At 44.5% G+C, this 14,253-nt stretch overlaps 1 protein-coding gene across 1 annotated transcript in view; it reads left to right on the top strand.

Moving 5' to 3' along the window:
• Positions 1 to 14,253, top strand: part of zbtb17 (zinc finger and BTB domain containing 17) — a 40,809-nt gene that overhangs the window by 6,726 nt on the left and 19,830 nt on the right. The window contains exons 2-5 of the mRNA XM_069918881.1: positions 3,647 to 3,853; positions 5,648 to 5,842; positions 10,363 to 10,536; positions 11,599 to 11,715. Of these exons, the coding sequence (XP_069774982.1) occupies positions 3,649 to 3,853; positions 5,648 to 5,842; positions 10,363 to 10,536; positions 11,599 to 11,715 (691 nt within the window). The 5' untranslated portion in view covers positions 3,647 to 3,648. The remainder of the gene's footprint in view (positions 1 to 3,646; positions 3,854 to 5,647; positions 5,843 to 10,362; positions 10,537 to 11,598; positions 11,716 to 14,253) is intronic.

Raw genomic sequence — 14,253 nt, 5'->3', positions numbered from 1 at the left:
CCTGGCAGAAGAAGGGTTAAAATCAAAAGGACAGCTTGTTTGGCCTTGAGAATACCGTAACAGCCAAAATACGCTAGTATCTAGCAAGTAATTGAAATATAATGAGATGTTTTATTAATATGTCAGCCTATCAGCTTGTTTACGAATTCTAGTGCTTCTTCTCAAAACAGGTGGCTCCTTTGCAACCTTGGGAACTAGTACAGGTCCTGGGTCTGTAGTGTGGGAAGGACTGGCTTCTGGACCCGCTCCAGAATCGCCAGCGTGAGGCAGTGGAACCTCAGCATGGCCATCTGAAAGCTTACTAGGGGTCACAGGCTGGGGGGGTGAGTCCAACCTCTCAGGCTCACTCTGAGTAGGGGTGCGAGGAAGGGGCGAACCAGGCGAGGCCCTTAGGGGTACAGTGTCAGTACTCCCGTTTGGGAATTTAACATGAGCGTAGTTGGGGTTAGTATCCAGTAGCTGAACTGGTTGGACTAGGGGGTCTGTTTTACATGCCCAAGCGTGGCTCTTCAGCAAAACGGTTCCAGGATCAGATAAACAGGCTGGCCAGTCCATCAAAGTTCCTGATTTCCAAGGAAAGGCAAACATACGTTCATGAGGTGTTTGATTTGTTGCAGTTCACAATAAAGACCGAATAGAATTTAGTGCCTCAGGCAGCACCTCCTGCCACCAGGTAACAGGGTAACCATGTATTTTTAAAGCAAGATTAAGAGTCTTCCAGACTGTAGCATTAGCTCTTTCAACTTGCCCATTGCCCTGCAGGTTGTAGCTCGTGGTACAGCTGGTGGCAATCTCCTTTCGTAGCAGGGCTCGCCACAGTTCAGTGCTCATGAATGCTGAGCCTCTATCGGTATGAAAGTAAATGGGAAAACCAAAAATGCTGAAAATTCTGTCAAGTGACTTAATGACAGACGCTGACGAGATGTCAGGGCAGGGTATCGCAAAGGGAAACCTGGGAATATTCGTCAATAACAGTAAGGAAATGTATATTTTTGTTGTTGGAAGGTAACGGCCCTTTAAAATCTAAACTAATCCTCTCAGAAAGTTGGGTTGCCTTGATGAGAGTGGCCTCCAGAGCTTTGAAGTATTGTGGTTTGCATTCTGCACAAACGGGACAGCTTTTAGTCAATTTCCTGAATTCTTCCAGAGAGTAAGGAAGGAAGTTAGCCCTTATGTAGTGGAAGAACCTCATGACTCCTGGGTGGCACAGTCTGCTATGGATCTCTTTTAGCCCCTCCAGCTGAGCACCAGCCGCAGATCGTGACAATGCGTCAGAGGGATCATTTAACCTGCCGGGTCTGTACTGGATCCCATAATTATAAGTTGAGAGTTCTATTTGCCATCTTATCGTTCTTGATTTTACTATTGTGTTTAGTACTGAACATGTAGGCTACAGATTTCTGATCAGTGACGAGAGTAAATTTTCTGCCGGCTAGAAAGTGTCTCCATTAGCAAACAGCTTCAATAATAGCCTTTTTCAATGGCAGGATGTTTAAGTTCAGTTCCGCATAATGTGCGGGAGAAGAATGCCACAGGTCTGCCCTTTTGCCAAGGCACAATCTGAGGCATCAGTTTCCACTTGGAATGGGACATCCTCGTCAATGGACGAGAGTGCAGCTTTGGCAATATCAGCTTCAATTCTCTCAAATGCCTTCAAGGTCATTGGAGGGAGAAGAAAAGATTTAGTGTCAAACAGAGGGCGTGCCTTCGTGGCGTAGTCCCGAACCCATTTGCAGTAGAAGGAAAATAATCCCATACATTTTTTTAGGGCTTTTGCTGAGTTTGGGTGTGGTAACTTCTTAAGGGGGGCCATTCTTTCTGGGTCGGGGCAGATTTCGTCCTTGCGGACAATGTAGCCCAGAATGGGTAGCTCTGTCGTGTTGAACACACATTTTCCCTCGTTAAATGTAAGGTTGAGTTCTTTAGCTGTTGCTAAAAATTTCTTTAAGTTGTTGTCGTGCGCAGCCTGTGCTTTCCCACAGATAGTGACATTATCCAGATAGGGAAACGTACCCTGTAACTCATATGTCCTAACAATCTTATCCATTTCCTTCTGAAACACTGACACACCATTAGTGACTCCAAAAGGTACCCTTTTAAACTGGTATAACCCCCCCATCGGCCTCAAAGGCTGTATAGGGTCGTTCCTTTTTTTTTAATGAGGATTTGGTGGTAAACTGCTTTGAGGTCGATAGTGGAGTACTCTTTGTATTGTGCTACCTGATTAATCATTTCATTGATGCATGGCAGGGGGTAGGCATCCAGGTTAGTGTAATGGTTGATTGTCTGGCTGTAGTCAATAGCTAGTTGTTTCTTAGTTGTTGCAAGTTGCAAGTTGACTGCCCTGACATCATATTCGTTTGCCAGTGATTCGAGGGCCAGTGCATAGGCAGCACCCGGGTTTCTGGCATCTAGTCAGCAACTGGTGTCGAGCAAGCACCACATTCCGTGGCACTACACAGTAAGCAGTCAGACGTTCCCGGACTATAGCCAGAGTGGTAGCTCCTTGCGTTACGGCGAAAGGTACCTCACCCAGCAGAGAGTTCAGATGGCCCCACTATCGCCTCATCGACCACGTTGTTTCGAGCCACGTAGTAATCAAAGCAAGCAATCCAGTGGTTGAAAATTTCTCTGGCCCTCGGGCCAGACTGGTCGATTATCAGCTGCTCAATTTCTGCTAATAAAATTGAAGTGCCAGTTGATGAAGTAGACAAGGACGATGTGGTCAAACAATAATCATGGCTTTTATGAGCATAAACTCATGGTACAATAATGAAAGACAATCGGTGCATATACAGTTATATCCAAGGGTACTGTCCTTAACAGTAGAGATAATGCACAGACAATGTTAGTACAGCAAGGCTCGCCAGAGGGGAGACAGACAGCTTGGTAGACGTTCACCACAAGAAGAAATCATTTTGCTTGGGTGTCTGGACAGTCTGCCTATTATCTTTATCTGCACTTTCATTGTCAGGAGTTGGTCTTAAACCTGCAAAAATGTCACCACGGACATGTCTGTCCATGGTCTTGTGCACTGCCAGACTGAGATCACCTGCAAATTGGAGGAACAATACCTCATCTTCTGTCTGGGCACCCTCCACTCTATGGCATTAACACCAACTCTTCTGGATTCCATTAAATTTCACAGACACAAAATGAATTCTCACCTTTCCTCTTATTATATCAAATTAACACCTTTTGACTTTGGTCTCGACTCCTTCTCCTCCCATTCTTCTCCCTTTCTCTCCCCAGGCGTTATTCAGACGGCTGCCTGCTCTTTGCTCATACGTTGAAGAAGGATTCAGGCCCTAAATATCGGGAACACGCCGTTACCTCTTACGGGCGCAGTGAGACCGGCTGAGTTCCTCCAGCATTTCTGTGCATTTTTACGACCATCACCGATGTCTGCCGGTTTCTGTGTTTCACTCGTGTCTTAATCAGCCCATTCCCTTTTTGTCCCTGTTCTACTGATTGGGAATTAACACTTATCTTGGGTGATTGGTGCCCCTTTTCATTGTTGTGGGACCTATACGCCAGGTAATTATGGTGATCACACAGTCCAGAGTATTTGGCAGTACAGCAGCAGCTTGCACTGTAACCTCAGCTGATCAGTTTTCTTATGCTCTCTCCTCTTTCTTTTCCACAGAGATGGATTTTCCACAGCATAGTCACCAAGTGCTGGAGCAGCTGAATCAGCAGAGGCACCTTGGACTACTCTGTGACTGCACCTTCGTCGTGGATGGCATTGACTTCAAGGCGCACAAGGCAGTGCTGGCTGCCTGCAGCAAGTATTTCAGAACCTTGTTCTTGGACCAAAAGGACGTGGTGCACCTGGACATTAGTAATGCAGCAGGTAGTACAGTAACTTGGGAGTCCTGGGGCTCTGCACCACAGTGCCAATGGTTGGCACGGTAACAAACAATGTCATCTGAAATCCTGACCAATATTCTGATCCAGTGGTCAGTTTCAAATTCAAATTTTTTATTTTTAAATAAATTTTAATTTAGGCACACGACACGGTAACAGGCCCTTTTGGCCCACGTGCCCATGCCGCCCAAATGATCTACGACTCCTGGTATGGTTTGGACAATGGTGGGAAACCAGAGCCCTGGGGGGGAAAACCCACGCAGATGTGTAGAGAACGTACAAACTCCTTACAGACAGCGTGGGATTCGAACTCCGGTCACTAAGAGCAATGCACTACGCATTATGCTAACTGTGCCACCCAAATATAGAAATCATTGCACTTTTCTACTTCAAGCACCATCTTAAAAACTGACTTTAAAAGAGCATTTTCATGAAGTAATGTGCAAAGAGACAATTGAGACAGTGAACCATCTCAAGGAAAAACATTTGAAACCTTGAGAATGCTCATTGATGCGACTTGTCCCTCAGTCTACATATGATAGGTAAAGATCCATGTTTAGATTTTGTTTCTCTATTTGATTTTTCAGAAGATTATTACAGCTCATTAGATCTATGCTCAAATGAGACTGACTTCTGAGGAGAGAGAAAATTTTCTATATTTGATTTTACAAGCACATAACTCAATAAAGGCATAGAGAGAGTAAATAGAACAGTCCAGCCCAGGAACAAGCCCTTTATCCCAGGATGTCTGCACTATACATTGTGCCAAATTAAACTAAATCTTTGTTGCTTCCACTTGATACATATACCTCTATTCTCAACATATTAATGTGCCTATCTGGAAGCCTCAAACACTGTGCTTCAACCACTATCCCCGACAGCCCTTTCCAAGCACCTACCATGCTCCGTGTAAAAGAAACTTGTCCTGCACGTCCCCCTTAAACCGACCCTCTCCCCATTTAAAGTAACTTTAAATGCATGAACTTTAGGATTTGGTGCGTTTATCCTGGGAAAAGATTCTGTCTACCTGAAATGTGCCTCTCATGATCTTGTGACCTTCTGACTGGTCTCGTTGTTGTACAGTGCAGCAATCGGGACCAGACAAGGATTCAGATCTGTCTGAAAGGAGTTTGTACGTTCTCTCTGTATCTGTGTGGGTTTTTGGGGGCTCTGGTTAACAGAGACAAACTTCTTACAGACAGCGTGGGATTCGAATTTAGGTCACTGGGCACTGTAATAGGTGCTGTACTAACCATGCATGAAGGAACACTATTTTCACAGCCATGCCATTGCATCAGTTTTACATGTATGAATTAAGAGCTATATATAGAGCCTTGAAGATGCTCCACCATTCAAAAGGTCACAGCTGATCTGATTAAAACCTCACCACCTCTGATTTTATAACTCCCACTTCCCTCTGAGAAAGGGAGTTCCAAAGAGTCGTGACCATCTGTGAGAACATTTTGTCTCACTTCTATCCTAATGAGTAATCCCTTGTTTGAGAACGTGTTACCCCCCCCAGACCCATTTCAGCATCTTCTGCTTCAATCAAGTCCCTTTTTATTCTTCTGAACTGTAGCAGAATTTTATTGTTTAACACTATTTTTTAAAAAAAATCTCTGGGACATAATACAACAGCTCCACCTGTTTTAAATTACAGCTAAGTTTTAGTCTGAGAACAATGTGGCTCGGTGTTGACAAAGGCCACCAGGGACAGTCTTTATAAGCTATATGGAGCACCTGATGATAGAGTGCAGTGATCTGAGGTACTTTCTCACAGGTCTCGGCCAGGTGCTGGAATTCATGTACACAGCCAAGCTCAACCTTACAGCGGCGAATGTTTTTGACGTGCAGGCAGTGGCTGGCTTCCTTCAAATGCATGACATCGTGAGCACGTGTGCAACATTCATTGAAGGCAAATCCTGTACCCCTTCAGTGGCTGACACCAAAGAGGAGGCTTCCCCTTCAGCTCATGGTAGGTGTGAAAGAGACAAAAGTTCCTGGTCATTCTTTCCCTCAAAGTTGTTAGGTTTATGACAGTTATCCTTTGGTGTCCAAAATAATATTGACCCTTATTTGAGACACGAATTTAAACTTTGCTCATGGGATTGGTGCTATGCTCAAGTTGCCAGATGTGGGAGCCATGGGTGACCTCCACCCTCCCAAAAGACCATATCTGTGCCAGGTGCAAGGAGGTGGGGTTCCTTAGGGGCCGAGTTGAGGTATTGGAGCTCCAACTAGATGACCTTAGGCTCATCAGAGAGTGTGAGGAGGTTGGTGACAAGACCATAAACATTTCCACAGGACATACCTGCAGGGGATGTAATGAGACACAAGCATTTAGGAAAAAAATTAAAGAAATGGAGATGCAGCTAGATGATCTGAGGCTAATCAGAGAGAGCGAGGAATTTATTGATTCAACACTCAGGGAAGTGCTTACCCCTGGATTGGGGGGGTCAGGAAAGTGGACTACTGTCAGGAGTGGGGCAAAAGTTGCTAGCTCTGTGGAGAGCACCCCAGTGGCTACAGATCTTAGCAATGAATATACAGTATTGGATGAAGTAGGGGGTGATAACCTGCCAGAGGTAGCGCCAAAGGAGACAGTGGTACGGAAGGAGAAGAAGGGGAACAAGGTGGTCATTGGGGACTCCATCGTTAGGGGAACGGACAGAAGATTCTGCGAACCTGACAAGTGTTCCCGTATGGTGTGTTGCCTCCCAGGATAGGGTTCAGAGTATCCTGGGGGGGGAAGGAGACCGGCCAGAGGTCCTGATACACGTGGGCACAAATGACGTAGATAGATTGAAGGAGGAGATCCTGAAGAGAGACTACCGTGAGCTCGGAAGGAGGTTGAGAAGCAGGACCTCCAGGATTGTAATCTCGGGGCTGCTTCCTGTACTGTGCGAGGGTGGAGGCAAGAATAATAAAATCAAGAGGTTAAACGTGTGGCTGAGGGAATGGTGCAGAGTGCAGGGATTCAGGTTCATTGACCATTGGGATCTCTTCTGGGGAAGACGGGACCTATACAGGAGGGATGGTTTACACCTGAATGCGAAGGGGGCCAATATACTGGCAGTTAGGTTTAATATAGCTGTCGGAGCTGATTTAAACTAATTTGGCAGGGGGAAGGGAACAGGACTGATAGGGAAGTAGATAGGAGAGAGAATATAGGGGTGGTTCCGATAGACGGTGAAACAATAAGGAATAAGGGAGCTAAAAGTGATAGGAGAATAAGAACGAATGCACCAAGAACCAAGGTGGAGGGAGAAAGGAGGTATGGCATCAAGGTATTGTGTTCCCCAAGAGACTTGGGGAACTTTACTGGGGAGATAGGGGATCTAATGGATATCCGGATCCAGAAGCAGGAGGTTATGAGTAAATTGTTGGGACTGAGGGCTGATAAATCCCCAGGGCCTGATGGGCTGCATCCTAGGGTGCTTAAAGAGGTGGCTATGGAAATTGTGGAGGCACTGGTCGACATTTTCCAAAGTTCCATAGATTCCGGGGAGGTCCCTGAGGATTGGAGAGTGGCTGATGTGGTGCCGCTTTTTAAGAAAGGAGGGAGGGAGAAAACGGGAAATTATAGACCGGTTAGCCTGACATCAGTGGTGGGGAAGATATTGGAGTCCATCATAAAAGGAGAAATAGCAGAACTCTTAGTCAGTAATAATAGTATAAGGGCTAGTCAGCATGGATTCCTTAAGGGTAAGTCATGCTTGACTAACCTTCTGGAATTTTTGGAGGATGTGACAAAGAGGGTGGACTCGGGTGAGCCAGTGGATGTGGTGTATTTGGACTTCCAGAAGGCCTTTGATAAGGTACCGCACGGGAGTCTAGTGGGCAAGATCAGGGAGCATGGTATTGGAGGTAAGGTGCTGACATGGATAGGAAATTGGTTAAGAGATAGGAAACAAAGGGTTGGAGTAAATGGGTCTTTTTCAGAATGGCAGGATGTGACGAGTGGAGTGCCTCAGGGATCGGTGTTGGGTCCTCAGTTGTTTTTAATTTATGTTAATGATTTGGATGAGGGGATTATAAATAACATGAGCAAATTTGCAGATGACACTAAACTGGGTGGCGGTGTGGGGTGTGAGGAGGATGTAAGGAAAATGAAGAGGGACTTGGACAGGCTGGAGGAGTGGGCGGCTAAATGGAAAATGAATTTCAATGTGAACAAATGTGAGGTTATTCATTTTGGGGGAAGTAATAGGAAAGCTGAGTATTATTTAAATGGAGACAAGCTAGGGAGTGGGGAAGTGCAAATGGATCTGGGTGTACTTGTTCACCGGTCACTGAAGGCTAGCATGCAGGTTCAGAAAGCTGTGAAGAAGGCAAATGGAATGTTGGCTTTCATAAAGAGGGGATTGGAGTATAGGAACAGAGACGCCCTTCTGCAGTTATACAGGGCCCTGGTGAGACCCCACCTGGAGTATTGCGTCCAGTTCTGGTCTCCAAACTTGAGGAAGGACATACTAGCTATAGAGGGTGTGCAGCGCAGATTTACAAGGTTAGTTCCAGGGATGGCAGGGTTGTCATATGCAGCAAGGCTAGAAAAACTGGACTTGTATCCATTGGAGTTTAGAAGGATGAGGGAGGATATGATTGAGGTATACAAAATCATCAGGGGGATAGACAAGGTGAAGTCTGATTACTTGTTCCCAATGATGGGGGAGACGAGGACTAGAGAGCATAGTTTAAGAATACAGGGTAGGCCCTTTAGGACGGAGATGAGAAAACATTTTTTTACCCAGAGAAGTGTGAATCTGTGGAATGCTCTGCCACAGAGGGTGGTAGAGGCGGATTCGCTGACTATGTTCAAAAGAGAGTTAGATAAGACTCTTGTGGGTAATGGAGTTAAGGGTTATGGGGATAAGGCTGGAAAGGGGTACTGATGGTAATGATCAGCCATGATCTAAAATGGTGGTGCTGGCCCGACGGGCCAAATGGCCTACTCCAGCTCCTATTGTCTATTGTCTAACCAAGACTTGCTGGATTCAAGGCCTGAGCTGTGATTCAGAGTAGGGGAAACATTTATTACTTGTCTCTAATACAGAAGCAGTCTGCTCATGTCATAGATGTGGTCTCAACCTTTAGAAGATCAGAGATTGTATTCCAAGTCAAGCCAGAATGAGGGAAGATTTGTTGTCCTTTTGAAATAATAGAAGGCCTAGATTTTCCCCATTGTGCAAGTTCTCTTCACAAATGTCTCAAAGATTGTGGATTAATGGTAGAGAGGAATTAAAGGAGATTCCATGAGTTCTTGAGGGGGTCTGAAATTTGTGGCCTGAAATGGGCGTGGAGGCACCGTATATGCCAACATATAGGACGATCCTCAAAACTTAAAAATGTGCCTTCAGGGGTCGTCTTGTAAGAGGTCTTCTTCCTCACTCTCTTTAATCCTATCCCTATCCCCATGCTGCCAGCTCTGAGCCAGTGTCTCGGTCAGGCCCTAGGCACAACCCACCACGTTCCTCGTGCTGACAACTCAGCTCATCTCCATGTAAATGGTGACGGCGAAAAGAATGTGTGCACACTGAGGGTATTGCTTGTTCAACCTGTGCATGTCCAACAGAAACCTCAGTGCTCCACCACTGGGTCCGTCCACTCAGTACAACTGCTGTTGGATCTGTACAGGCCTGTTACAGGAGCTGACAGTGGTTTCTTTTAAAATATGCTCATAAAATTAAAATCTTTACAGGGTAATTTGGTATTAAAATATTATGACAGCAATATTGGTAAGTGCCAGATTTGGGAGGTCATCTTGTACAGTGGGTATAGCTCAAAACCTACATTTTAGGTGGAAATCCCAGGGTTGTCATATTTTCCTGTGAGCACACTGTGCATGCGTGAGTCCTCACACATGTGCTGTTGCGGGCTTTTGTTTGGCTCAGAGAGCCATTTTTGCAGTCCAGCGGTCAGGAGGTCGCGACTCTGTGGGGTCGTAACCAACCTTGGAGAACGGGCTCTCTTCTCCACGACGGGTCCATGTTTCTTCATGCAGGTAAGGCCTTCTCCTTTCTCTTCCAGCGATTTTTCTTCTTTTTTTCCCGTTGTTTTTACTTTTTCCTTCTTGGGTGCCATTTTCTTTCTTTTCTCTACAACTTTATCTTTTATTTGTTATGTTTTGTGTTTCTTGAACTTTGTATTTTCTTCACTTTATTTCTTCTTTTCTGGAGAGGGCTGGTATTCTCCTACCGACCGGTACTCCATCACGTGACTCCTTCCCCCGGGTGGTCCTATACGCTGATATAAATGGTTGGAATGCTCATCTAATTTATAAAGGACTTGAATGAGCACTTGAGCCCCACAATCTCTGGGAAGCGGGAAGTTAACTCTTTTCCTGATTATACCCCATTGTATTGCAGAGCCTTTAGAACTCTGCCAAACCATTCAATAACTTACCATTTCCATCATTGTGCATATGCAGAGATTACAAGGAACAGGTGTGAATAATTGGGTGCCTCTCTAACTCCTTCGCTCCTGACCCCCAAACAGACATGGAGACGCAGAAAAGTGATGAAAAACCTGAAAATGAAACGATTGTGGATTCTCCTGGAGAAGAAAAGAAAGGCCCAACTTGTGAAGCAAGGGTGGAAGGAGCGGTGGAGTCAGAAGATGATGACACAGCAGTGGAGTTTGAGGATGACGAAGACGAAGATTACAAACCTGGTCAGTTGATATTCCCCCACTGACACGTCACAGATTGGCTTGTACTTTTGGGAAGTTTTCCTCTTTGCCACCATGAACCTTTTTCCACAGGCAGCTGGAGAATGGATGGAAACTGCAGCTCAGGGACATCTGAGAGTCTGAGCCACACTGAATGAGAAACATTGTGTTGGATGAGAGCTGCATGTTGTGTGAGGCAAAGTCTAAAGCTCGTGCTTAGCATAAACTAAAAAAACACAGAGGGAAAAGAGCAAGTTGTGAAGCTATTTGGCATCAGAAAAAAATGATAGCATTTTAATTTCATTAAATTACGATCAGTAGGCATTAAAGTAACTACACATTTCCAGGTTTCTCCCTCTTTCCGTTGTGAACTAACAGCCTAGGGGAGATGTAGGGAAGCACTATTGTGTTGCTACAGTTTCCTTCCTCGGAGCTCCTCCCTTCCCCAGTGAAGGAATGTCTAGACCAGTGTTTCTCAACCAGAGTTCCCCGGAACCCTAGGGTTCCGCAAGAGGTCACTAGGGGTTCCATGAGAAACTGATAAATAGGCTAATGCATTTTTGAGTAATTTTTGTTTAATTTTATATTTGTGATTTTACTATACACAGGCGGCATATTGTTGGAAAATCCTTGGTCATTTATAATAAAGGCTTCAACCTCGTATTATTTAAAGAAAACCTCGGTGTGAGGTCTCATAAATGATTTTTTTTTTTTGCATTGCCAATAAATTTGACAAAAAAAAGGGGTAATTTCTTTAAACAAGTTATCCAAAAAAAAAATGTTTACCATGTGAACTACAATAAAAATGTAAAAGGGAGAGTTATTAATAATACTATATAATAATTTTTATGCAGGGTTTCCCTGAGACATGAAAGCTATTTCAAGGGTTCCACAGGGTAAAAAGGTTGAGAAACGCTGGTCTAGACTCTACAGATGCATTGATGAGCCTCATCCCTGCGCTGTCTGCTGGTCCCATCCATGTTCTTTCTGGCCTCCACCTCCTCCTGATTTTCAACTTTGTCAAGGCTTGTGCCCTCACTGCTCTCTGTGCTTGTGTTTCTCCAGGTGATGTGGTGAAAGATGCTGTGTCAAAGACGTATGGTAAACGACGGCACTCTTCTACCAGGAAAAGCACGTCCAATGACACCAAAGATTGCAACGCTGCAGAGAACCCTAAGGAAGGTATAGTCTTTAGCCTGAAATATCTCCAGCTGTTGTGCCCTGGTTGGTGGGGAGGCTTGTGATTTAAAAAAAAATTCTCTGTTTGTGGGTGGCAGAACTAGTGGAGCCGCTGCCTCACAGGTTCAAACTGGATTTTTGGTGCTGCTGATGTGGACTTTGCAACTTCTCCCTGTGGACTTCCTCACACGATCCAAAGATCTGCAGTTTGGTTGGTTAACTGGCCCCTGGAGATTGTACCTAGTGTTAGAATTGGGAGGGATGGTGGTTGGTGGAAATAAAAATGGGCGCTTGATGCTTGGCATGGAATCAATGGGCCAAAGGGCCTGTTTCCATGTTGTATCTCTCTCTGACTTCATCAGTAAAGATGCATCCCTTTGTTAGTAATACTTAAACCTGTGATAATTGGGTAAATGCAAAAGCTAATCAATATTAATTGGGGGGGGGGAGGGGTTGTCAAGTATCTCCCACAACCCACCAATATTCACAGAGCTACCTGATCAATTTTCAGCTTTTCTCTCCTGATCTCCTATCAGTCCACCTATGGTCTCTTGGCTGTTGGACTGTGCTCTTCTTCCTGCCCCTTCTTTCCACTACATTTTATTGAGGCACCTGCCTGTTTTTACCTTGTACCTTCAAGAAGGGGCTTGGGCCCAAAACATCGATTACATATAGAACCATGGAATACTACAGCACAGAAAACAGGCCACTCAACCCTTCTAGTCTGTGCTGAAAACATCATACCACTAGACCCACTGACCTGCACCCATTCTGTGACCCTCCCAAGTTCTCCTATCCATGTATCTATCCAATTAATTTTTTTAAACTTGAGAGTGAGCCTGCATTTACCAAGTCAGATGGCAACTTGTTCCACACTTTCACGACTGTCTGAGTGAAAAAGTTTCCTCTAATGTTCCCCCTAAACCTTTCCCCTTTCACCCTAAGTCCATTTCCTCTTGCATTTATTTCTCCTAATATAAGTGGAAGGAGCCTATTCGTATTTACTCTGTCTATACCTCTCATCATTTTGTAAACCTCTATCAAATTTCCCTTCATTCACCTACACTCCAAGGAAAAGAGTCCTAACCTGTTTAATCTTCTCCATGTAACTCAATTCCTGAAAACCGGGCAACATCTTAGTAAATCTTCTCTGCACTCTTTCAAACCCTTCCTGTAGTTTGGTGACCAGAACTGCACAGATTTCTCCAAATTTGACCTAACCAATGTCTTGTACAACCTCACCATAACATCTCAACTCCTGGACTTAATACTTAGATTTATGAAGATCAAGATGCCAAAAGCTTTCTTCACAACCCTGTCTACCTGTGATGCCACTTTCAGGGAATTATGTATCTGAATTCCCAGATCTCTTTGTTCCTCTGCACGCCTCAGGGTCCTATCATTTAATGTGCATATCCTTCCTTGGTTTATACTTCCAAAATGCGACACCTCACACTTCTCTGCATTAAATTCCATCTGTCACCTTCTGGCCCATTTTTACAGTTGGTCCATATCCCTCTGTAAGCTTTAAAAACCTTCCTCGCTGTCAATGCCTCCAATATTAGGGTCATCAACAAACTTACTGATCCAATTTTCTATATTATCATCCAAGTCATTAATATAGACAACAAACAACAATGGTCCCAACACCAATCCCTGAGGTAACACCACTAATCACAGGCCTCCAGTCTGAGAAGCAATTTTCCACCATCACTCTGTCTTCTCCTATTCACCAATTTTGAATCCACTTTACAATCTCTCCATGGATACCTAGTGTTTGAACCTTCTGAACTAGCCTCCCTTGTGGGACCTTGTCAAAGGGCTTAATAAAATCCACATAAATAACATCCACAGCCTTTCCTTCCTTTACTTTCTTGGTAACCTCCTCGAAAAACTATAAGATTTGTTAAACATAACCTACAGCGCACGAAGCCATGCTGACTATTCTTAATCAACCCTTGGCTGTTCAAATACTAGTATACCCAATCTCTCAAAATACCTCCAATAATTTAGCTACTGGCCTTTTTTTAAAAATGGAACAGAGCTACCCTCAGTCCTCCGGCACCTCACTCATGGATAAGGATGTTATAAATATCTCTGCAAGGGCCTGTGCAATTTCTACACTTAAGGTCTGAGGGAATATCATGTCAGGCCCAGGGGATTTATTCGCTGTAAGCCATCAAGCACCTCCTCCTCGTTATATGTTCCATGCCACTATTGCTCAATTCCTTTCTTTCCTTATGCCAGATTGCTGAGGAAATACTGATGCAAAAAAAAAACTGTTTAAGATCTCACCCATCTCATGAGGCTCCACACATGGACGACCACTCTGATTTTCTAAGGGACCTCACTACCCTTTTACTCAACATACTTGTAGAACCCCTTCAGGTTTACCTTCACATTATCTACCAAAGCAATCTCATGTCTTCTTTTTGCCTTCCTGATTTCCTTCTTAAGTATTTTCTATACTCTTCTAGTACTTCATTGCTCCTTGTTGTCTATACCTGCTGTACACCTCTCTCTTCTTAACCAGATCTCCAA

This window comes from Narcine bancroftii, chromosome 2 (genome assembly GCF_036971445.1).
Source record: "Narcine bancroftii isolate sNarBan1 chromosome 2, sNarBan1.hap1, whole genome shotgun sequence".
Taxonomy (NCBI): domain Eukaryota; kingdom Metazoa; phylum Chordata; class Chondrichthyes; order Torpediniformes; family Narcinidae; genus Narcine; species Narcine bancroftii.
Note: the sequence above shows the minus strand (reverse complement) of the source record. Positions and strands in the feature narration are given on the sequence as shown.